The sequence below is a fragment of the Centruroides vittatus genome, unplaced genomic scaffold (genome assembly GCF_030686945.1).
Source record: "Centruroides vittatus isolate TY-2023 unplaced genomic scaffold, ASM3068694v2 scaffold_1015, whole genome shotgun sequence".
Classification (NCBI taxonomy): domain Eukaryota; kingdom Metazoa; phylum Arthropoda; class Arachnida; order Scorpiones; family Buthidae; genus Centruroides; species Centruroides vittatus.
Genome location: NW_027122666.1, coordinates 1,739,278 through 1,766,390, shown reverse-complemented (window position 1 = coordinate 1,766,390; position 27,113 = coordinate 1,739,278). Strand labels below are relative to the sequence as shown.

Sequence of the window (27,113 nt, the reverse complement as noted above, 5' to 3'; positions counted from 1 at the left end):
GGCGATTTATTTAACGTTTTTAAGGAGGAAAATTCTGAATTGATATAACACGAGTTTCCGCTTTTTATTGGGAGTTTTTTTTTATAGTTAATCCTGACCTACCGTTTCCAAGATTGTCATATCTGCTCTCGCCTTTTATCTATTTAACACTGTTTTCGAGATTACGGAAAGATAGGCGGACGGGCTACGGACGACAGTGGGAATTGATAGGTCTACAAATTTTTTAAATTGCAGCTCAAATATGATTTAAAATTGCATTTCGGAATTATGTCAATGTTACAATAAATAATTGCTTCTAATAAATAAAAGCTTCTAATATTTTGCAAGAAATTTCAAATATAAAAAACAAAAGTGTTTTTTTTTCTGAATTTTCAAAGCTGTTTGCTGCTTGCTTGGCTACAGCCACAGTGGTTACACATTAAAGATCCAGCACATTTGCTTCGTTCTTATTCTAGGAATCTAGGAGATAAAACAGATTAAGGATAAAAAGTTACAGTACTAAATGTTAAGACGCCGGTCTTCTGCTCTGGGGAACCCGGAATGGAATCCAGACGAACAACCACAGAATTTTTTTAATGTGTGGATGATCCTGGATATGTCGGGCCCTGTCTCTCGTCACTCGGTCTTTCCTATTGCAGGCCTGGCCACTGAATCAATAATAAGTGTAATTAAAAAGGCTACCTTATTGTCCTCAGGGTGAAAAGAGTTAAAAATGAAGAAAAAACATCTTATTTGATTTTACACTAGAAAAAGTGAGATATACTTATTTGAATAGAATAAAATCAAAATGTTTAAATTTATAATTAAATTACATATTTATTTATTTCGTTTTTCAGTCATTTAATCTGAATGTTTATAATTTTCACAATTTAATGTTTTCAAATATTATAGTATAAATAGTAGTTCCATGGACGCCAACTTCAAGGGGGCCGGAACCCGTCTGTCCCTTATATAAATAAATAAATATATATATATATATATATATATATATATATATATATATATAATTAATGAAGACAATTTCATAAGGTTAAATGTTCCAGATATTTAAATATTGAATGATAAATTCAGATAAAATTTCAGACCAGATGGCCGAGTGGTCAAGGTGGCAGCCTATCGCTCTGGGGACCTGGGATTAGAATCCGGACGGGTCGAAAAATCCCAGGATTTTTTCAGGGGTAGTACATCGGACCCCGTCCCTCATTACCAAGAGGCATTCTTAGTGCCCACAGAGAAAAGAGTTTAAAAAAAAATAAAGCTTCATATATAAAAATAAAACCAAAGGTTGTATTTGATACTTTTTAATTTGAAAACAAAATTTCGGTTTACAAATGCTATATTTATTAATTACAAGAAATATGATCAAGCTTGAAATAGAAATTTACGATATTTAAGAAAAAAATATTCATATTAGTATCGATTAGAGCAATAAAAAATTAGGAAACTTTATTATCGCAATTATCTTTCATTATCCCGTATATATTCATAAATTTATTTATATGTTTTACAATTTCAGAAAAAATATAGAATTAAACTTTTATTTTAAAGGACGCGAACATAATTAAAAAAACGCACACAAAAAAAGAAAGCAATTAAACATGGACGGTTTTATATTAGCGACCTCTGTCGGTTACAATTCATACTCATGAATAGAGATTCCTCATAATAACTTACTTGTAATTCCGTTTAACTTTTTTTTTTCTTTAATTTGTGGACAAGGGAGGACTGAGATCGGTGATCAGGCATGATTAAATGGGTTAAGTTACGATAATTATAACAACAGTTAACGTTTTAAGGCACTCGGCGGATAGAATTTTGATACCATGGCTTGTTGTACGTCAAGATGTTTTCTTCTGACGTTATGTGTCGTGCAGTTGGTAAGTTTGTTTGACTTTCCTACTATTTATTTTAATTTAAATATAATATATAACGTGTGCACTTTCAGTTCTGATTGTTTTATCATCATCACTTTTATATAAATGCAATTTTTAATTTTAATTATTTTTTTTAATGCTTTTCTTTATCATAGATTTAGTAGAAGTTACCTTTAGTCAATTGTTTATATATGTATGCATGAGCTAACTACCTAAAAGTAACCTCTACCAATTGACTTCTGTGTTCGTCTTCGTATCTGTAGATTATGGTAAAACTTCTCTAACTTGAAGCTCCGAGAGACGAGAAAATCTTCCGGTTACGGATGATTCGAGTTACGGAACAATAGAGTGAAAAATGCCGATTTGTGTTTTTGTCTCCCTTGCATTATATAAAGAATCTTTGATAGCCCTTTTTTGTTTTAAATAGCCCGTGTAATGTCTTTTGGCAAAATGTTCAATGTAGCGAATGCAATCGAACAGTTTTGCAGGTATGTCTTATTGAGATAAAGCGAGAGATTTTGCTTCGGACTGGAAATGGTTGTTGCACTGTACATATAACTAACTGTCTGAAAATTTTGTGGAAATCTGATAATTAGAATTATTTTGGATAGAATAAATATTAAAATTCGAGTTCAGGAAGTCGAAAGAAACATAAATTGGTGTCGGGACCGTAAAAACCTTAGACTTGGAGAGAATTTGAGTTAAGGAAATTAGAATTGGAGATGTTGAATCTTTTTTCTATTCTGTCGAGATATATCGAACTTCGTTTTCTTCGAGTTAAAGAAATATTCGAGTTACAGACATTTGAGTTAGAAAAGGTTTACTCAATTTTACAAACATATCTTTATTATTACAAATGCTTATATATTTTATAAGCATTTTAAAAGAAGTAAATGCATATAATTACTATTTTATTAAATCAAACAAAGATAACTTAAATGAAAAAAAGTATAAACATTTTAAATAATGATAAAATAATTTCCATTTATTGATCTAAACAGGAATTTAAAACTGCACAATTCATAATGATCCTCTGTTCTATTTTTTTGTTCGAGCATCGTGGAGTGCAGGGTCTGCCTGGTCTGCATTGAACTCCACATTTCTGCTTCACTGCTTCTGTATAAAAGCTAACAGAATTTAAATTGTATAAACGTTGCAGATAAAACTGTAAATTTAGTCACTAGTTTTTTCTCGAGGATAAATTAATTGATTTAATTTCCCTTTTAAAAATCAAATAAAATTTTTGTCTGGAGAGGAAATTCTTTTATATAATTTATTAAATTTATTTTAATTAGTTGTGACAGCTGCCAGCTAATTGCTAAAATTAAATTTATAATTGCATAAATAGCTTTAAATTGAAGTAATTATTCGTTCCGATTATTTGCTTCAATAACAACAACAGAAGGAAACTTGGTTACACTGTCGAATGACTATTTTTTCTTTTTCCGTTAGCACGGTCTTTACAGTTGTGCTGTTTGTTACACATCAAAATTTTTTCCTTTGCTTTTTAATACAGAAAATTTTGAAACAGTTAATACTATTTAAATATAGTTTAGTATATTTATATTAAATATTTGTAACTGATTTATTTAAATTATAATATATAATAAATTTTGAAGGCAGTTAATAAAAATCTGGAATATACTTTAACTATCTTTCAAGCATTTCATTTTAATTTGAGTAGTGATCAACGTTTCAAATCGAGAACTTTATTTTAGAATAACAGAATTTTTATCTAGATTAAATTTCTTGTAAATTTGCCAACCATTTTATGTTTATTATGCTAATTCATCCATAAATTTTTGCATTGATTTTAGAATATTTAAGTATTCATGAGAAATACTATTTTTATTTTATGCAAAGTAACTCGTAACAGAAAACATATTTTTAATAAATGTTAATTTATTCTCTCTCTAAATAATTTCTTCAAAAATAAATCATATGCAGGTAAAATTCTATAAATGATTTCAGATTTTGTATAAACTTATTAAGCAGTGAATATTCTATAATACATACAGTTTATTAAAAGTGTGCAAATTGTATTTTATTTTTGAAATAGTAAATAATTTTTTCTGCTAGTATTGTTAGTATAGTAGTAGTTATTATTATTCTTTGAGCTGAACATCAGTACAACTGTAGCAGAACTACAAATATAAATTGAGGAAATTATAACATTGACATATCCTGTCTTGTTACAGAATATGGGAATTTGTGTTATATTACAATAAAAACAATTTTTTTGTGTTATGTTTAGTGTTAAATTAATCTGTATTAGCTTGCTGCCTTGGTTACCATTCTATTAATATACAGGCTACTCTGTTTGATTAAAAAACTGTTTGAATAAATAATTAAATGTAATTAAATTTCTTTATTTATACTTATTTCAAAACAAAAAAACTAACAGTTAATAAACTACCAAAAACTTGGCATTGGAAAACAATTGATTATGTGAAATGCATAAATTATATTCGTATGTAATGATAGTGGCCTTTCCCAGATTCCATTTAAATGAGTTGAAAGCATTCGAGTAAATTACTAAGAATGAATATGTAAGTGACTGAGACAATGTTAAACTAGATAAACTTGTACTGATTAGACAAAATAAATAAGTAGACAATAATAATAAATTTATTTCATTTCTATAATTTATTAAAAAGTCTATAAAAGTTTATTAAAAAGTCATTATAATAGGTAAAAATTTAATGCCATTAAAATTTCTGTGCAATATTATGCTGTATTATATTTAATAATTTAAATATTTGTTTAATCATACAGACTGATGAAAGGTTATATATATATAGTAAACATTATATTGTTATAACTGGAATATATTAAATTAATTATGAAAATTTATAAAGAAACACTTTTATTATAATAGTGTAACTGTATATAAAATGTATTTTAAGAAAATTTTTAGAAAATAAGATGTAATTTGTATGCAATAGCATAATAGATAAAATGGTTTACATCTTATTAAATTTATTATAATTTTTGTTTTTAGAAAATGAAATTTCTAATATAAATTAAACAAAATATAGATGTAAAGATGAATTTTTTCAGTTTTAACAAAACAGAAATAAATATAATGCAATATCATTCTTTTAAAAACATTATGATTCATATTTCTATTCTGTCTTTAGTTTCTATTCAGTTTTATTTACAAAAACATGCCATACTTTTGAAACTAAAAGAATTTTGATTTCTCAGACTAAAACGAAGTTAAAACATTTTTTTACCTTACTATTGATAAGGTGATTGAAATCTTTTTTTCTAATGTGATGTTTCATCCTTAGTGCATGCAAAGGATCTGTTCAAAAGATAGTAGGATGACCTTGAGCCATGCATTTAGAAAAAACAATTTGTTTAGAAGCTTTTGTATTCTTTCAATCACCTCTAAAGAAGCATCTTATAAAGTTCAACATTAAATTCACCTATTTATTTTACTAATATTGTACTTTTTTGTTTTTTATGCCATTTCAGACATTTATAATTATATTTATTTATATTATATATATATATATATTAATAGATTAATAGTATATAAGGAGATGTTTGAAATGGTTTCCTAGGTTATTATATTCAAACAAGGAAGTTTGAACAATTGCCAAAATGAGACAATTTGAATAATAATAATAATAGTAGTATTGTGAAATATAATGTGTATACGAAAAATCCCAATCAAGTTTAATCAGCTATTTTATTATGTAAAAAATATTAATGATGGAGTTAAACCAAAAACTTTAATTGAAAAATGCAGTGTATTAGTTCTATCTGTACAAAATTGGTTATATTATATAAAAATATATAATTAAAGTTTGATTTATTTTATTAGAATATTTTTTAGTTCTGTATTGATTATAACTAGTTCTTACTTCTTTATAGACTTTGAGAATATACAGGGCATTATTTTTTTTATATTTAAAAAAGAATTGATTTAGATGATTAGATTTAAATCTTATATCTGGATAGGCAAATTTACTATGCAATTTAAATTCTTCATAACAATACTAATAATAAATTAAACATATGTATTCAGTAATATGTAAATAAATGATCCTAATAAAAAAACAATCATTTTCTAAGAAGTTCAGTTATAAATAATACATTTTAAAAGTATATTAATAATCATAAATCTATGAAATATTAACATTTTCATATATTTATTGTTTCTGTAATAGTCTAGAAAAATGGCTCAATTACATAAACGTTTTGAAATTATTCAGAGTGATTCAAAATAAATTTCTCAGCCTTTTGTTTTGTTTTTATTTACTACTTTCAAATAATTTTTAAAAATATTTTAGCTATATTTTCAAAATGAAGAATAAAAAATGTATGTATATTTCTGATTTAAGAGTTTGTTAGAAATATTTTCCATCATCTGTATACTTGATTTTGAAAATAGTGTAAAATTACATTTTTGGTTGGAAATTCTTATTGCAGAGAAATAATAATTCAAATAAGTATTTCTGTTGTAATGAATCTTGATCAAGTTTGTGTGTGTGTGTACACGCAACCATTTGCAAATTGTTTTCTAAAAAAATATATTTGATGATGATGGCTATATCATTAGTAATAAAACTTATGATTTGTAAGTAAAATAAAATGTACTGTACAGAATTTAAAATTTTGTGAAATTATTTTAATTACTGGAACTATTTTCTAGAAATCTTTTCTCACATGGGAGAAATTGTGTGCCTTATTTTAATAAAACTTAATCAAAGATATGCTCATAATCTTGTCATTTTTCACGTGGAAGCTGAAACAAAGATGCAAGAACAAGCATGAAGCTGAAACAAGATGCAAGCTTATAATTTTTTTCTTACATAGTAGAACAGTGATTCCCAAACTTTTTCGATCCACCGCCCCCTTTGTTCCATAAAGTTATACCCAACACCCCCAACCCATTTTCTCTTGTTTGAGAAAGGGTTGGAAATATTCTTAGGAAAACTTTTCTATGAATCTCACACTTTGTGCCCTTACCGTACATTGTTCTCGACATCTGGAAACCATTAAATGCAATGTTTCCTCTTATCAATTTAACAGAGGAAAGGGAATGGCTGTCAGTGACCTCAACTTTTGCCTTTGGTCACTGTTCAGTACCCTGCCTCCAGCGCCCCCTAGATTTACTCACCGCCCCCACAAGTGGGCGTTATCACCCACTTTGAGAAATGCTTTAGTAGAACCTCATCAATTCAGACTAATTGGGGGAAAGTCTACTTTGAATTAACAAGATTTTTATTCAAATGTGTATTGTGTGGTCCACTTTAAAAAGTACACTTTACTTAAAGTCAAATTTTATTGAGCATTTTAAATGGATAAATATGATCCTATGATAAACTTTTACAAAGCAAAAGAAGTAGAGAAGTTTGTGTTAGTTATCAAATTAAATTTGTTAGCATTAACATTTATTAATTTGAGTTTAAACAAGAAGCTAATTTTCATGATTCCTTTAACCATTTTTTGATTTTTGATGCATTTGTTCAAAAGTAAGGAATAGTTGTTAGAGCCTGGATTATAATTGACAAACTCATTTTAAAATATTAGTTTAAAATTTACACAATGTAAAATACAGGAAATCCTTGTTAATTTGAACTTGGATAGTACAAAATCCCATTTGTAACTGTACTATTTGTCCCAGCTGGGGATATAGAGATTTACACATTAAGGAATTCAATTAGTTAAAAATACGGCTACTTCAAAATTTGAAGTGAAAATTCTGTCCGAACTGTGATATGCTGTATGTTAACTTGTTTGTTTAGGTGTTTTTGGGTGTTACTTTACCCATGGAATACCCTTTTTTCTCTTATCTCATAATGTAAGGCCATTTTTTGGGATTGCAAGATTGGACTATGAGTAGCAGATTGTTGAGATATTTGTAGGTCCCTAGGCTACTAGATTTGAGTGACTTACTAATTTTTGGGCCAATTTGAAAATGATTTGGGCTAATTTTGAGGAATTCTGCTTTGCTTATTATAAAACCTATCTGGAACCTGTGAGGTTCTCACCAGACGTGCTGTTTACCTGCAGTTTATTTACTTTATTACAGTAATTATTATTAATTAACAAAAATAGCTTTTTGTACACGTAGGCATATTCTGTTTACTTAATAAATTACATCAGTTACATGGTATTTGGCATATTGTGCAGAAATATGTAAATCTCAGATAATTCGAAACTCAACAATTCAAAGTTGCAAATATTTCATCTCTTGAATTTCGAACTAAAAAGGATTTCCTGTAGTACTCTGAATTGTCACAAATTTCAAATTAGTGAAGTCTGAATTAGCGAGGTTTTACTTTATATTACAATGAACAAAAAATTTGCTTTTTGAAACTAAATGTAATTACTTTCTTTTACTGTAAAAAATCATTCTTATACTCTTTAAGCATAATTTAGTATTAAGAAATAGTAACTGATTTTACAGAAGAAATTATGTACTAAATTTAGATAGAAGACAGATGAATTCAAAAAAATATTCAATTTTTAAAATTATTTTTGTATTTCAATATGCTGTGAGAATAGATTTTAGACATTTCTGCTCTTGCCTCATTCTTTCAACTACTTGTATTTGAAATAGAAATTTTCTCTGAGGTTATAAATAACTCAATACTTGTCTTTATAGTTTGGATATTTTTAAAATTGAATGTTTTGCATATTTTAATATAAATCCACTTTTTATTAATAATTCTGAATAATGATAAAGTATATATTAAAAAAATTTTTTCTAATGAGTATACATTATAAAAGTTACTAAGAAAGAGTTTTTGTATGTATATAAAAAAATAAAGAATTTGAATTACTGTGTTATTATTTTTAATAGAATTTAAGGTAAGTATTATGAATTAGTTAACTTTTTATGTAATAAAATAATCTGGAATGCCATTCAGAAGAAAAGCTGACAAGTTTTATGGTAAGATTGGTTCTATAGTAATTTAGAAAAGTTAAGCTTTTAGTAATTTATATTTTAGAATGAATGCCAAGTATTAAAATTGATTATCAAGCAGTGCCGTCTTTAGAACGTAAGGGGCCCTGGGCCAGGACCAAGATGGAGCCCCCTTAAGGAAACAGAAACAATAGTATATTACAGACCTAGGGATGCATTATTTGCTTCCTCCCGTGGAGTATATACGATTTTTCACCTCCCTCGGCCAGGAAGTGGAATTTTCTTTCCGTGCAGCAGTAAAAGTAAATTTCGATAAATTAATTATGAATTTCACAGCAGCAAAATGTTGAAGAAAATTTTGTAAGTTTGCTTAGTTTTAAGATCATTTTTAACTACGTGTAGGAGAAATAAAGTATTTGATATTTTTAATAATTTGTTTATTTCAATTAACCTATTTTTTATTTGTAACTTTATTACTTTCAGATTAGGGGGCCCCCTACGGCCTGGGGCCCGGGGCCAGGGCCCCGTAAGCCCTGCCCTAAAGATGGCACTGTTATCAAATATACAGGTTACAAATAAAGTAGTTATGAAAGTTTGAAACAGAAACTAATATATAGATCAGTTCTTAAATTTCTGTTATCAACACAGAATGGAATTCCTAAAGATGAAATTATTTTGTATTATATAATAACAATAAATGTAAAATTTAATTCTTAGGGTGTATAATCTATGAATTTCGGTGTGATGTGCAATAACTTTAATATTGTTCTTAATCTTATTGATTATTAACATTAATGACACTAGAATGTGTCATTTAAACATTAATTATCAGTTTCTGTCCAAAAGCATTTATATTAATTAAAAGGTGTTAATAAAGCTAACAGTTGTAACTTATGGCAGCAGAATCTTAAATTTTCAAAGTTAAATTCTGATAGTTTAAGCACAAGAACTTAGTTTTGACTTCTTGTACAGTATATAGAATTGTTACAATAGAGATTTTCCATTTGCATTGGTTATCAAGAGAATATGATTGTAAATATTAAATATTTTTGATATCATAAATATTAGTACATATCACAAATGAATAAATTATTAGTATTAATTTTAATTTTCAGATTGCTACTATTGAGCGACAAATTTTTGATTTTCTTGGATATATGTGGTCACCAATTGTTGTAAATTTTGTCCAAATTATTGTTGTGATATTAGGTTTTTTTGGAGCCTATCAGTACAGGCCTAAATATATTGCTATTGTAAGTATACAGATTACTTTTTTTTAAATTAAATTTCTTTTATAAACATTATTTATTTGTTGTTAATATTAAAAATCTCTATTTCAGTATATAGTATGGACATTGTTATGGTTAGCCTGGAATATTTTTGTGATATGTTTCTATTTAGAAACAGGAGTATTAAATAAGGTAAGTAAAATATATTAATTCATAATAATTAGAGAAATCAAGAATACAATTCAGTCATGTATTGAATACAAAATTTTAGCAATATTTTTTTAATAATTTGGCTGTGAATAATCAAAATTTTAACCAGATTATATTTATATTTAAAATTTTGGATATAATTTCAAATAATTTATTGTCTAATTAAGATTGTTTTTAGATGTTAGAATTGCTTTATTTTTGTTAAATTTTAAAAATTTCTTATATTATTATTTAATATTGTGTGTTGTTTAAAAAATGGATTTGACAAAGCAGATTTTTTTTCTTCATATTACAAGAATATTTCAAAAAACACATTGAAAGTTGATTAGCTAGAAATATTCTTTGGAATATATAATATTTAACAAACTATCTGTTTTTATTTAATAGACAATAAGAGAAGGAAATTTTTTAAATAATAAATGTTTGAATGCATTATGTATATTTTTAAAACATTCATGTTGTTAAAAGATTTATACCAAATATAGATAATGCATAATAAAGAGTGTCCACTTAAACATATGTTGAGAAGCTAAAGATATCTTTCCAGCATTGCAGGAGTATAGGCATTTGGGCCTTGCATGTTCCTGCACTAAAATAACCAAAAAGAATCAATGTAAGATGATTTAGATACAATGAATCTGTGATAGTAAAGGGTAAAGACCACTTTTCAAAAATTAATACAGAAAAAATAAGCTTTATTTTAACATTTAACCAAGCATACACCACATGCATATACTCATGCAATGCTGGAAAGATTTATTTTGTCCCTGGACAGATGTTTAAGAGGACACCATGTAGGATGTAATAATTTGTATGTATAGCTCCAATATTTTAGTAATTAATGGAATTATTATGATCTTTGAAACAGATGTCTCTGTACATTCATAAAATGATTGAAAAACTGTAATAACACTATAGGAGTTAAGGAATCAGTTATTGACTTCTTGAATTGTTTGTTTTTTATGGTTTTTCTAAGAACTGTTCTGTTGTTGTTAAAAGTTTTTGTAACAATTCAAACAACAGGAAAGCTTTCAATACTAGTAGCATTACTTTTATTGTTTTAAAAAGTTGATCAAGGCATGATTTATGACTAAAAACTCTTAAACTTATTGGATGTTGTATCTTTTATAAAACATGCATTATGGAAAATACTAAAGCTCCTTAACACTCATTTACAGATTATAATATGTGAAAGGGAAGTTAAAATAGTAAATATGCAAACAGTAAAGCTCAAAAGAAAATAAACAAAAAGAAATTTTGTAGCAGTTAGAGATTTTATAGACTGGTTTTTCAATCCAAAGGACTGATAAACAGTTTACATTTGCAGATTCTTCTTAATTATTTTATATGAGTCAATAATTTTTAAAATGTTGGATTTCTTGTTTACAGTTGTGAGTCTAAGCATATTTGAGCTTTTATATTCGAAAATGTTCTTAGAACAGTACAAATATGGAATGTTTTAAACATTTAAAAAGTTTTAATGTTTAAAATTGCATTTCTATCTTCTAACAAATCAACTTCAGAAAAATCAAGATTTTCCTGAAGTTGATTTGTTAGAAGATAGAAAATGGTAAACAGAGAAATAATTTTTAAAAAAATACATAATGGATTTTATACAAAAAACTGAGAAGAGAGGAATTTCATATATGTAATGAAATCTTAATGGTACATTTAAATCATTTTGTAATATTGTTTACTTTTTAAGTTTACTAGAATGTCTTGAATAAATTTTTTCAATAGAGTATCTGACATAAATCTGAAACATCTGATTTTAGGAAAGGAATATAAATGATCAGTTAATAAGATTTAATCCTACTTCAAATAATAATAAAAAAAAATAGCTGATAATGGTTCAGAGTATATAAGAAACAATATTAATCTATTTTGAAATATATTGGTAAAATTCAAGCTCAATGTAAAATCATATTTTTGACATATATAAAGGAAATAGTCAGTCATGCAACTGAATGTTAATATTAAAATTCATTGTGGCCTATTTCCTATTCTTTTTCTAAATATGCTATTAGAATAAGATAGAAATATTTTTTTAAAATTCCAATAATACATTCAGAGAGAGATACTTAAATTAAGACAATATTTTTGTCTTAATTAAATGGGTGATTTTTATCTTAGAAATTGAATGAACTATCAAAACTTATAAATAAACTTTCAAAAATCCAAATCTTTATAGAACCATAAAGAATATCTAGCAGAATAGCAGAAATTATTCTAGAATCTGCTTGAATAAAATGTGATTTTGGGTTTTATTGTATATTTAGTTAAGGTTATTTGTAGAATAGAATTTAAATTCAGATAAAAGTTCAAATAGACTTGAATTTATATTTAAATTTAGGATTGAAATTCAAGTGTTCATTATTAATTGGTTTTTTAATTTCACATCATATGACAATTGTTATATATAATTTAGAGTTGGGCAAAATACTAAATATTAGTAAAGATATTAGACATTTTGTATCAGTGTATGCTGCTATATATTTCAAATTTGTTAACACATTCTCTTTAATATGAAACCAAAACATGCATGACTACACTGTGTTAAGATTAATATTTTTATAGGACTTTCAATCAATGAACATACTATTTTCCAAAAGCAACATTCACAATGAAGTGTGTACATATAATAATTATTTCCTAGAAATGTACTGTGTACGTAAGATTCACAAAAGCTGAGATTTCTCGTACTCAACACGAGAATTTGTGGACATGAGCACCTGTGGCTTGGTCTATTCTTCAGCCAGGACATGCCTTGTGAAATCCTTTATGATACAGATGCTAGGCAAAATGAGTGTCTTTAGATACTACACTTTATTTGGTGAAATATTTGCTGGATGGCTAATAAAGTTAAGAGTCACCCTATTCTGGGGACTGAGCATTGAATCTGGGTGATGAAAAAAACTTTGGGAACTATTTGGGATGATCTGTCTCAAAACTGTTAGATCACATACCTCAAAACTTAGTCACTTCCATTGTGGGTCCAGCTGAGCTCATGATGGGTATGATTAAAAGGCTAGCTTAGTGTCCACAGGGAAGAAAGAGTGAAAAATCTGTTTTTAGGTGTAATGTCCTCACATTTGACCTGACACAAACAACTAATTGTAACATAATGAGTCATTTTTCTTGATCATGTTGCTTTCAATTCAGTGGTCAGCCTCCCAACATATAGCAACATGTACAGCCAGGCGCACCTCCATCTTCAACTCGATTACTGCCTGGGTCTTTTGTGCACTATACTTCCAAACAAATTCCAATTTGCAGAATACTAGCACGCTAGATTAACATCAGACAATTCTGGATTATTGGCTAATTTTTATGGGTTGCTGGATTACCAGACATTCGGATTAACAAACTTCTACTATACTTTAAAAAATTAAAATTATATAAAAGGAATGATTTTCAACATTTAGTAATAAAGAGAGAAATAGGATACATACTGTATATAATACAATCAGAACAATTCTAATGTGCAAATCATGTCCATATGATATACACAATGTACTGTGCAGTACACATGCAGAAAATAAATTTGGAGATTTTATTTTTAAAAATATATATATTTTACATGCTATTTTAGAGAAATGATGGTTTTCTTGAAATAAGTTTTCCATCAAATCCAAAAAAGTTTAAATAATTGTATTATTTTAATTTAAAGTTTTTGCACTGAACATTTAAATTCCTTTTATAATTCTTATTTTTCAGTTTTGACACACAAATTGGTTACAGTATATTTTTGCAGCTTTTGACAACTTTACTGATTTTTGACAAAACATTTAATTACATCAAATAGCTCTTATGAAAATTGATTTTTTGAGAAAAATCTCACTAAAATTTTGTTAGTTTTTCATTTATTAAATTAAGAATAAAATAAAAACAAATGAGAGAATATAATTTGAATATTAACATAAACATTAATATGATGGCAATGTACAAATAGATTCTTGAATAATTTCAATTAAAAAGGCAGATGGTATATTCACAATATAAAAAATACAGGAAATCTAAGAAACTAATTGAAATTATGTATATATTTAAAAATTTTTTTTGCTTATCATCAGTGAAGTTTTTAAACAGTTTTACATAATTTTGCAGAGGTGTAGCCTCTAGTAAAAGTCATCTCTGTGAAAGAAGAGTTCTCTGTTCATCTCTGTTTTTGTTCCTAGTGATTGGACAGGCAGGCCTCGGAGTCGCTCACTTTTCTCACTTGTACTCACTTTTCTGAAGTATCCTCACTTTTCTCACTTTTCAGGTCATTTTCTCACTTTTCTCACTTTTTTGGTCAGTTTCACGTGCTTAATTAAGATGTGGGGCAAGCCAAACGAATTGCCGAATTATCGGACTATCAGAATAGAATTTTTTAGAAGAAAATACGCGGCCCTGAGCAGACTCAAAATTGCAACTGCCCGCTCAGTGTCGTTAGGTTATAGAAAACAAAAATTTATTTAACGTATTTAAAAAAATCTTTTATGCACTTAAAAAATCCCTCTCATTACAAATTCAGAAGCCAGTGTTGAGTAAACTTATGTATTCATGCCATATTTTCATTATTCGCCAAAATCTACCTTATCCGAATTGCATTTCCTTCTACAGAGTTTAAAAATAAGTATTCTAAGCATCCCTGCGGTTTTGGCTGTTTTCTAAGAAAATCACTAAAGTCCTTTTGCAGCGGAAAACACATTACGCAGAGGGATTAATCTCTCAAGCTGACAACACTGCTGCCGCTTTTAAATTCAAAATATATAATTATTAAAATTAACACGAGATAGTAGCGTAACCTCCTACCACTAAACAAGATTTCGTTTCTGACCATTTAGTTATTCTGGTTATAGCCCAATAATTTGGTAGATTATTTGGTTTTAATTAACAATCGGGTTACGGAGTTGTCGTTTACAAAAATATTTTTTTACTTGATTTATCTTTAAATAATTTCATAAACTTGAGTTTAATAAAATTACTTTAATGATTTCATAGCATATTGTTAACGTTAAATCACATCTACATCTTCCCATAAATGTATGTTTAAATTGACTACAAGTATAATTATTCCATATAGTAAGTGTTATTTTCATAAAATGTGTGATTACTTTCCTTGTGAAATATCCATTTTTTAATCTTCTCTTATGCCGATTATAATTGTGCATTAATTGAGAAACTAAAAAAGTAAACGAAAATGTAAATTCATATTTACATATAAAATTTACCAAATAAATTAGCCTAAAATATTCGAAGTGTTGTAAAAAGTACAACACGTAATTGCTTGTGAGAAAGATTTTCATACGCTTCCCAAAGGTTAACAACTTTGCAACGATGTTGGTTTTTATTCATCTGCAGGAAAAAGTTTTTTGTTATTTATGAAATCATTAATAAAATATTATTTTACTTATATTATTTGGAGTATATTTATTTCAGATTTATTATTTTATTTGGAAATCAATATTTACACATCTCGAAGCATTAAAAAATAAACAGTTTCTGATAATGATAAATATCCGAGAATAGCCAAATTAGTGAAATCAGCATCGAAAATCCCGTTCCCATGAATGAGAGGATCAATTTTATGCCGGGCACTTTCTCCTGATAGAGCATCAGTGTTGGAAAGAATGCTTAATTCACTTTTGATTGTTAAGGAGGGACTAAACATGTATGACCAAAGCCCACACCTTGTACCTATTGCAAAGGACGACTGAAATTAGCTTCCTCGGTGCATAGAAATTATCAAGAACGATTAGAAAATGAAAAGAAGTTAAAAGAATAAGAGAAACGGAAAAAAGAGCACAGAAATGTTTTGAAGAACAACAAAAGAAAGCTGTTCGTAACATGAAGATTATGGAACGGCAACTGAGTTTAAACCAGAAAAATGTAGAAGAAAATGAAATACATGCGACAGTCTAAGTTTTGTTAGAAGCAGCAAACAAAAAAACTGGAGAAGGCTATTAACAGCAAGAACATGAATGAAGTACAAGCAGCACGTGTGATGCTTATTAGTGTTAAGTGTTCAAAAGCAAGAGGAAGCGAAATAGAAGGAAGTTGATAACATGCAGAATAATCTTAATAAAAGAACATCATCTTTCATGACTGATTATTTACAGAAGCCAAAGACATTTCAAGTATTCATGGTTTACTGGAAATACAGAAGCCACTGGTTATCGGGAAACAGAAAAAAAAACGCGATATAACCGAGTAATAAAAATTCTGGGCTTTTACTAAACAGATTATACATGCTATGGAATCTCTGTTCTTTCATCAGCAAGTGTTTCTGATATAAAATAAGCTTAGTTTTTCAATCCTGAATTTTATTCGTAGGTTATATCGAATTAATTGACGTTTACGTAAACATCGAAACCATGAACGCCCATTTAGCATTGTTTCTTTAACAGTGACATTGAAAGACAAATACTGTCGATATAAAAACAAAACATCAATTGCGATTTTATTATACAGTACTATATAAATCGCTTATTAGAAATTCGTGTAGTTTATATTTTTCAATAAAAATTATAAATGCTGTAATTGAAAATTTAAAAAAAATGAATATTGAATATATAATAGAACATCAAAACTTATAAAATTACAGAGTAAAAATTCTCTAAAAAGCAAAATGATGAAGTTACTACTGTATAAAAATTTTAGAAGTTTTCGTTCAGAATTAGAGAGATCTTTTCCTTACACGTTATGCGGTGAATTCGAAATTTCACACCTTTATGTGAATTGACGCAATACCGTTAATTCACGTAAATGTATGAAATTTCGAATTCACAGAAACTTGTAAATGAGGAGACTGTACTTAAAACTAATAAATAAACAACTTTTATATCAAAAGGAAACAAATGACAATCGATCTATCCACCTGTTCTGCATATTTAGCTCTTTCTCGTATTTCGTTGCAAATAGAAATTCAGTGGTAATTGGTAATTTAAAATTAATTGACTCAAATGCTTTTAAAATTTGGAGGACCAAAAAAACGCGATATAACGAGTGGCTACTATATTACAGTATATACAGAAATTTTTAAAATGTGTTTAACCATAACAGAATAAAAAGAAATAACAATTTTTACTGCTGTTTTGCTGAGTTTTCCTTCTGTGTTTTCACTTTGTTTTGTCACTATTGCACTCACTTTTTATTCACTTTTTCTGTATTTCAACTCACTTTTCTCACTTTTTCAAAGGGGAAATAGCACTCCTAGGCCTGGACAGGACAAAAAGGAAGACAACTTAGTTTCTTCTGTAGATTTTATATTGAGATATTTAAATGTGATGATTTAAAAATAATGGTACTTTAAACATTTAAAATATATTTAAGTATTCAAGTATGGGATTATTTGATATTTTCAAATACTAAAAAGTACTTGAAATAAGCATTGAAATACTGCCTAGTACTGTTGTTCATAATCTATGCTGTAGTTCTTCAGTGCCCAAACTAATGTTTGCCGGCCAGATTAATGTGTGCTGCAGGCACACATTAATCTGGCCTGCAAATATACTGTATTTGACACATATATTTTTATGTATTTTTTAGATAATTTATCTTGAGAATTTCCACTTAGTTTCTTAGTAATAAAAATAACAAAATTTAATATTTATTTATAATAATCACCACATTATGTGAACATGTGTTATATGATAATTGATTTTTAAATAATTTATTTACTGGTAAATTTACTGTTGATCATATGGTCAAGTAATAAGATATTAATTTATTTCTGAAAGTTATTTTCAGTAGATTAATGCTAGATCCAGGTCTTTGTAATTTATCTTAAGTAGTTCTTGTTGGAGCATTGTTCTCCATCTCTCACTTGTGTTGAATGATCTTATTGTTTTTTTCTTTTCTGAAAGGATAAGGATAAAGTTGAATTTATAATGTAGTAGATGACGTGTTTCAAACAATAAGAACAATGAGTGTAGTAATTATTTTAAAATGAGAAACTTCTTTAAGAGTTCTGCAACTTCATATATAATTTTGCATCTAATGAAATAAATTAATATATTAATTTTAAAAAATTGTATATTAAAACATATTTGTATAAAGAATCTTATAATGTAGTTATATACAGTAGTTAAATTCATTACATATTTGAATAATATGTATTTTATTTGTATTTAAATTAGATTTCCTTGCTTTATTATAATTTAAAAAATATTTTATTTTGTTATAAATAAAAGTTTTATTAAAAGAATAAAATTTATTATTCAGGATTCCAGCATTCTCAATATGGGTACAGGAAGTAAAAGCTGGTGGGAGATGCATGGCATAGGATGCAAGTCATCTTTCAATTTTTCAGGCATTCCAGAGGAACAGCACTTTTTTCCTCTTCCAACCACTGTTGAGGGCTGTATTTTACAATATTATTATGTAGAATGTATACAAGCTGGCATCCAATGTTTTTTAGCTGTAAGTTATAAATTTTATTTAATTTAAAATTCTTTTTATGTTAATACAATTGTTTACTAAATATATAGTCCTATATGCAATATTGCAAAATATTACATTACAGAATTGAATTATACAGTGTGATTGAAATTAAAAAGTTTCATGAACATCCATTATTTTTTAATGTATCCATAACAATTTGTTTACTACTAAAAATTTACAGTTTTAAACCAAGAAAAATTAATAATAAAAACAGGAGCAGTGCTATTTTTTGTCCTTATATAAGTTAAAAGTAGATGCAAAGAAAATATATTCCAATTTATATTTTTATTTATTTATATAAAATTAACTTATATTTTACTGCTTATTCAAAAAATATGCAGATTAAATTTATAAATAAAGATGCCTAATTTCACTGTATTAAGCAAATTTAATATGTCATTAATTTATGGTTATAGCATGTCAGAATTATCTACTATTACAGTTTCATTTTCAGTTCTGATAAATAAATATTTGCATTTTACTACATTATATTTAATTTATATCTATCTCCAACAACAGTAATTCAACAAACTTATATTAAATTGTGTAAATGGGCAAAATTTTGTGTCATGTTTAAATCTGAAATTAACCTGTTTATTTAGGGAAGCCAAAAAAATATTTTCAACCAGTATTATGACATCTTCAGTTAACACAGACATTGAATAGTAGCAGTGTTGATATTATTCAATATACTGTACTTATAACCAGATAATAGAATTGGAAATTAAATAATAAAATTTATCATTTTTTTAAGATAATGAAAAGTCTTGCAATATAGTTAATTTAAAATAAAAATTAATAAATTAGCAATAATATTTACCATAAAAAAATTCACTTTTAATTTCCCAGTATTTGTTTTATGTGAAGTACTTCCACTCCTTTTAAAGGATCGTCATCAGGTTTACTGAATAGTATAAAATTAAAAGCTTGTAATATACAATCATTATCAAATTTAGCAGAAGACATTAAAAATTTTTAAATAATAGTTTTTTTTTTTTTTTTTTTTGTTTTAGCTTTGTGGATTTGGATCTGCTTGTTATACATTTTATGCATACACTCGAGAAGATGATACTTGTAAGTATTGCAGTAAGTTATTTGAAGCAGTTATTTTAAATTTAAAGATATCAGATTTTTTACTATCATTTGATTCATAATGATAGTAACATACACAATTAATTAAAATGATAATTGCACTTTTCACAATAAGAAATAAAATCTGGTGATAATTATAAAATACCTGCATACTTGATTATAATTACAGTATTTTGTTTTCATAATTGGTTTGTAATATTTAATTATTGCTTAACAAGTGTTTTTAGTAAACAAAATATGTTATTAATCTGAAATCATAAAAGCCAATCATTTACTATACTTAAATGTTTTGAAAATAAAAAATAGAGATATTACAAAATGATTTACTGTTATTTACTAATATTATCACTTATTAAATTTGTAACTTATTTTTACACTTCTTAATAACTACATAGTATGCATAATGAGCCATGCAACAGTATATAGTTATTAAGATAAAATTAATTTTTCATTTTATTAAAATGAAAATTTATAATTTATTGTTATTAATCAAATGTTATTAATGTTTGATTAATAACGTTTGATTAATGAAAAACATTATAACCAGATTTTGCTTCTTAATTGCACAAAAATAACATGAGAGTATTATTAAAACAATTGCTTTAAAAACTTTAGTTAATGAATTTTTATTAGTGCAATTAAATAAAAAAAATTAGCTTGAATTAATAAACTTATAAATAAATTTCAATAAATTTTAAAATGTCTTATTCTGTAGTGATGAAAATGGAACTTTATTAGTAAAATTCTTTGTTTATTTAATAGTTGATTAACTTATTAAAGCAAATCATGTCTTGAATAAAAATTTTGCTATATAAAATTATTTAACACAAGCAAATGTGATTAATTATCCAGTTAATTATTTTAATATAAAAATATTCATTAGAAAATTAATATTTTAATTATTTTATACTTTAGAAAATGAAACTACAGTGAATTTAAACTGCTTTTGTTAAATACACTTAATGAATTTAAGACTAACTGCTATTTCACTGAAAAGTTATATTATGGATAAATTCATTTGTATCAGAGAAAGATCAAAGACCATCCTAAAAATAAAGAGATGTATTTGTGAATGTGAAGCCACACTAACTTGTTTTAATAACCCATTCTCTCTATTGCAGTTGATTTCATTGGTGGCTTTGATTCTTTCTCGGCTTATCATTCCCCATCAAAGGCATCCCATTTGCATCTGAAACCGATGTACGTATATTTGCTTTCCTGTGATATAATACTTGTTTTCTGGCTGCCAATTAATAATTTCTTTGTTTATGCTAATAACTGACAGCATGAAATTATATATTTATATTAATAATCAAAATTTAAATCAGCTATATAAAAACTTAATTTTAGAGAAATTCAGTTTATTTTTTGTTTTTATGCTTGCTTCTGAATGCAGAATGTAATTTCTAATAGAATTAATTTTTTTATGCATGTTAATAGTTTATAATAAATTTTACATGAACCTAAGGGGTAAAATTTCCACCCAGTTTTTGTTTTTAAATACATTATTCAACTTTATAACTGAAAATACAATAATAATGTTTTTGACATCAAGTGATATCATCATATTTCAAGAATTAGTATATGCTAGTCAATAAAAATAAAATATAATGAGAAATTTATATTTAATGATGTAGTAAGAAATACTGTTCTTTAATTCTTTAATATAAATATCTTACTTATACAATATAGAACAGTTAATCTTATTTGTAAATGTGTATAAAAAAATTAAAGATATTAACATATAGTTGAATAGCTCTTCAACAGCTCCTAAACCTTTAAAATTCAGAAGTAAATTTATTTAAGTAACATTTTTGGCTTTAACAATCTTTTTAAATATTAAAGTTAACATTTTAGCATGTTTAATATTTAAATATGTTAAAGTTGTCTTTACATTGACAGAATATTTGAATATTGTGTGTTGATGTAACCTAAAGATAATTTTAAAAAATGTTAATTAAATAAGTTTATTGCCAGGCTTTAAATATTTGTTTGTAAATTTATTTAACTTTAGAACCAATAAAATATTTTTAATTAACATATAATACCATATAACAAAAGTAAACATTTATGAATAAATAGTAAATAAATTAAGTTTAACATGTTCACTGCCTCCGAAAATGCAATGTCCCTCGTTGTGTGTTGAAAACTTTTTTTTTACATTTTGTTTACTTATTATATGTTTTTAAAAATACCAAAGAAATATGTAATAAATAAAACAATAAAAAAAATTTATTTACAAGAAATACAGCAAACTTACAAGTTCTTATGAGCAGGGTTGCACATGCAGTGTTTCAGTGAAGACCTGCTCCAAGACATTGTTGACAGCGAATGTGTTAACAAATAGTGTGGCAAGAAATTCTGTATGATTTGTTAAATTTAATTTCATAACTTAATAATTTGTTTCCATTTTAAAATACACCAAGATTGTACATAAACAACTACTATTTAACTGCAGAAACAATCAACTTACATAAAACACACAAACTCCAGTAGTAACTTGAAATATTAACACTACAAGGGTGAATCCAAAAAAAAATGGTTACAAGGTTAATAAAAACTTATTTATTAATAATAGACAGAAAATACAAAAGGGAATTAAGAGGCATACTTGTCAATCACTTTTTCACACAATCATCAAATCTATTTAGGCATTTATCTGAACGCAGGACAAACTTGTATAATCTGGCTTGGTAGAAATCACGTCCCTGCCCGTTGAGCCAGTTCTCGGCAGCTGTTTTCACATCACTGAAGAGAACCTTGTTCCAGATAAGCGTTTCTTCATTTTTGGGAAAAGGAAATAGTTACTGGGTGCCAAATTTGGGCTGTATGAGGGGTAGCTCCAGACTTCCCACTTGAACTTTTGCAGCAATTGTTGAGTTTTGCAAGCAGAATGGGGCCTGGCATTGTCATGCAGGAGGATGACACCATCACTCAACATGCCAGGGTGTTTGCATCAGATGTCTATAAGAAATTAATCACAGCTCACACCTCCAAGTGAGACCACTTTTCTAAACATCTTGCCATTTCAATCACTCTGATGCGTCAGCAAACTTACACTAACTACCTGCACAACTGCTGTAAGACAACTAGTACTATATGTCTCCACTCTGGGGAAAAAATATTCCCTCCACATTAATTACTTTTCAAATTCTGCTGCTTGTAACCTTTTTTTTTGGATCTACCTATGTATTTGTTCTAATATTAATATTTCATGTTACTGCTGGAGTTTGGGTGTTTTATGTAAGTACAGTAGAGCGTCGATAAGTGGAACCAATTGGGGACTGGGGTCCTTCCAGTTAATGATTTGTTCCAGTTTCCGACTTTGTACGAAAAAATACATTAACCTGTCCGATGTTCAAATTTTTTTCCGTTGCGTATCGCTTCCTGTTGAATTTTTCTCCGTTGCGTGTCGCTTCCTGTTGAATTTTCGTCGATTTTAAGCCTAACGAAAATTTTTATAATAATCATCAAGGCTATCATATCGTTAAAAATTATTTCTGCATTTTGTACAAACAAAATAAATATATTAAAGAATATAAAAAACATGAAAATTATACTTTAGAAGTAAATTTAGTATCAAAAACATTCGATTCAGCACGACACAGTCCGACTGAAAATCGTTCCACTTTCCGGCCATTCCACTTACCGACGTTCCACTTATCGACGCTCTACTGTATATATATATTGAATTATTTGCTGTTAGAAATTTTCCGCAAAACTAAAATATAATGATGCCTTTTAAGAATCTTAAAATCTCAGATTAACCAAGATTATTTGGAGTTTATAGTATTTCAAAATTTTATAATTTTATAATACATACAGTTTTTTAATAAATCATTCAAGCATACAGAAATAATGAGTCTGGATCATTTCACTAAGTGTGTAGTAAGTCATTCAGTTTTTGTACACTTGGGCATTTTGTTACATTGTGTACAGTACAATTTAACAGTAGAATATAAGTAGAGTATATTTAACTGAGAGCACTATTTATTACAATTATGTGCTTTTATGTTTTAAATATACATTTATTTCAATAATTTTATTGTGAATTACTTAAAAAATTTTAGTGTATCTTCTGTTTTAATGTCTTTTCTAAGTTGAATTGACTTTAAACTGTGTTACTGAAACTTGGTGTCAAGTTTTTATCACATTTAACAAGTGAATAATTTAAAGGTATTACAAATTGACAAGTAAATACAAATAAAAATTTGTCCTCTTGCAACCTTCACAACCATAGGATCACAATTAACATTCTCTGCCTATGAGTATTTAAATTGATTAAAAGTCCTTCTGGAACTAGATTCTTGTAAAAAAATTTCTTGTAAAAATTTTAAAATATTACAAATGTTAACTGTGTTCCTGTGGTTGTGAAGGATGTAAGAGGACATCAATTTTATTTTGTATTATTTTTAAAATATATCTCACTCTGGTTTTTAGATTTTGGCATCTGTTGTCATTATCTGGAGTACAATCACAACCACAACTCTTAAATACCTGTCTGAAGCATAACTTATGTTGAGTTTTGCAATAATTGGACAACTGTACTGTATCTGCATACTTTTTTGTCAAGAGAGTGTTTTTTTTATAAGTAAATTAAAATTTAAAAAGTTTAACAATTAAGATTTTCATTAATGATCATTTTGTAAACTTTTAAAAATAATTAATTTTATGCATATAATAAGGTTTGTTCATTATTATTGCTCTTATAATAAGATCTCATTACTTTAAAATTGTATAAAAATAAGATCATACAAATTACAATTAAATGTGTTAGATACAGTTGTTTAAACAATAGCATATGCTAAACAATTTATCCAATATTACAAACCTTATATAAATTATTTGTTTATAACTTTCAGTGACAATAAAAAGTTTTGCACTCTCATCCAATGTAATGAATTGCACAACTTTGTTAATAGAATTTTATTTTCATTACTATACTGAGTTGATAAGTTGTAAAATTTCTTACAAAAACATCTTAAATGAAAATAGAATAAGGCAAACTGACCTTTCATATGTTTCCAGCAATGCTGTCAATGTAAACAAAAATCAAACATTTTAGGGGCCAGTGTCAGGCTTCTATAGAAGATTTTCTTCTTTTTTTTTTTTTATTCTTTTTTAGTTAAATCATTCCAAATTCCAAAAGTTCTTGAAAAACTGAAAGCCCTTGAATGAGGCTGAAAACATTTGCTTTGCGTTTATATCAATGGCATTGCTGGAAATGTGCAAAAGGTTAGTTTGTCATAAATTATACAGTAGTTTCAGCTTTATGGAACAATAATGTTTAATAGAATAAGGTTTACTTATAAGTTAATATAGAAATTAGTAGATAAATTAAAATATTTATTTAAAAATTTTCTAAACATCAAACAAAACTGCTTTATCTGGAGATATTTCAACACATGATTTTCGGACACTATACAATCATATAGTATACAGAAATGAAGTAACTCCAAACAAAGCTGTTTTGTTTGATGATGATAATTGAGAATCAGCATATAGTGATTGATTGTAGTGACTATTGCAATGCTTTATATGATTCAAGCATAGTGATGATATCACTTGTATTAGTCAGCACATTTTTTTGACATTGTTTTTGATATTTTGTTTTGTCCATTTCTATAGAAGTGATAATTATATACTATATAAAGATACTGCATGTTATCTGAAATTTGTATTTGCTCTCATGTTATTTAAATATTTTTAAAAATGCACATTAATTATATGAATTGCATGTTTGTCATCATCAATGTTGTTTAAATGTTTTATTAATTACAGCTACAGCAAGGGTAAACTCCAGGAGCCTTCCATATAGCATTGAATATCGTTCTCAGACATTACATGATGCTAATGGCACCCTTTATCAACGACCGATGACACCACGTAAAGTGAAACAAAGATCTACCAGATCTAAACGGAGCAGTTCTAGACAAAGATATTATCAAAATCCAGTTACTAAACTAATGGACAGTAAATTAGATAGTTCGAGTCATGACAGTTACTGCACTGCTGACCTATATAGGGGACAGACAAACCCACTATATTGCAGCTCTAAACCAGATTCTCAACCGGAAATCAGGCCCAACTCAGTTCTTTATTTTAATGGAAGACCAAGTCCTATTTATATGAATGATTCAGACACTGTTATATGACAATGAGATTTATTTCTGCTAATACTTTGTTACTATTTCAGGAAGGGGACGTTTTATAATGTTTTAAGCTGAAAATCGTAGAACAGTTCTTAAGTTATTTATATTAAATAATGAAGTGTTTTGACAAAGGGAACAGTCATTCATCATATATCATTGCAGTATTCTAAACATGTCTCATCATAATATCTTTTAATCATATATTTTGGAAACACATTCATATTTGTCATAAATTGATTCACATATCACTAATTTCATATCCAATGACACATTATACACACAAGTACACATACATATTGTGTTCAAACCATTAATCAAGTGTGCCATGACTATTTTTTTTTTATTTGTATTTTCAGTTTTTATTATATTTTACAAGATTATTTTTGTTTTTTGAAGAATTTTACTGACTAAAAAATATATTCAGGACCATATTTTAAAATAGCCTTTAACAGCTATGCAAGAGTATTTACTGGATAATAAATTTTTATATAATTAAAAACAAATCAACATACACTTGTTATTAAGAATCAATTTTGGATCATTCCTTACCATCAATTCTTGGGCACGTATTCTAATTTAACAGGTGCTAAACTGCCACTTACGGTAAGGCAATACAAAAAAAAATTTCACATTTACTCTGGTATTTGCCAGTTTGTAAAACTTTTAGAAATTTATGTGGTATTACAAAACTATTAAGAAAAATATATATTAATGTTGTTAATACTTTGTAAATCTATGCTCAGAATTCTGTTGTGAACATTTAAGATACGAGCATTATAATTTTATTTAGGATCTGAAATGTTTTCTTAACATATGAAATTGTCAAACTGTATTTCAACAGGATATTTATAATAAAATTTGTCTATATGAATTGCTAGAAAAGAGAATTTGTTATATTTTATCTTTCTTGAATGAATTAAAATCTTATCAGAGATACTAGAGAGATCAGTTATCCAATTACTATATATTTATATGTAATTGTAATATTAATGTTAAAATAATACTGTGCACTAGCACAATCTATATTGTCATAACAATAACTTTCTTAATAGAGATACAATAGAGATATTATCAGATGATATACCCTGGATACAAACAACAATTCAGCAGTATTATTGTTCAGCAGATAGTTAAATGGCAGAAAAAGATTTATATTACATATATTAACTATAAAAAAAAAAATTATAGTACAAAAGGTATTTGTGGTTAGCAGTTTCATACACTGTGATATTACTTTAACAATACT

The 27,113-nt window shown here is 27.0% G+C and overlaps 1 protein-coding gene across 2 annotated transcripts; it reads left to right on the top strand.

Annotated features, from left to right (window-relative positions):
* The first annotated feature begins 1,596 nt into the window (after positions 1–1,596).
* On the top strand, positions 1,597–26,754 carry NKAIN (Sodium/potassium-transporting ATPase subunit beta-1-interacting protein). 2 transcript variants are annotated; one of them, XM_067283955.1, is made up of 6 exons: positions 1,597–1,877; positions 9,873–10,010; positions 10,098–10,178; positions 18,405–18,602; positions 19,637–19,697; positions 25,497–26,754. In XM_067283955.1, the coding sequence occupies exons 1-6, from the start codon at positions 1,824–1,826 to the stop codon at positions 25,868–25,870; spliced, it is 906 nt and encodes a 301-aa protein (XP_067140056.1). In that variant the 5' UTR covers positions 1,597–1,823; the 3' UTR covers positions 25,871–26,754. The 2 variants fall into 2 exon arrangements, with proteins under 2 accessions (XP_067140056.1, XP_067140057.1); XM_067283956.1 differs by having other exon boundaries at positions 9,854–10,010.
* The last annotated feature ends 359 nt before the right edge of the window (positions 26,755–27,113 follow it).

Bases quoted from the DNA above. Each gene is read 5' to 3' on its own strand.
- NKAIN (XM_067283955.1), top strand. From the start codon at position 1,824: ATGGCTTGTTGTACGTCAAGATGTTTTCTTCTGACGTTATGTGTCGTG. The intron at 1,878-9,872 runs GTAAGTTTGTTT...TTTAATTTTCAG, and splicing joins CGTTATGTGTCGTGCAGTTG to ATTGCTACTATTGAGCGACA. The intron at 18,603-19,636 runs GTAAGTTATAAA...TTTTTGTTTTAG, and splicing joins GCATCCAATGTTTTTTAGCT to CTTTGTGGATTTGGATCTGC.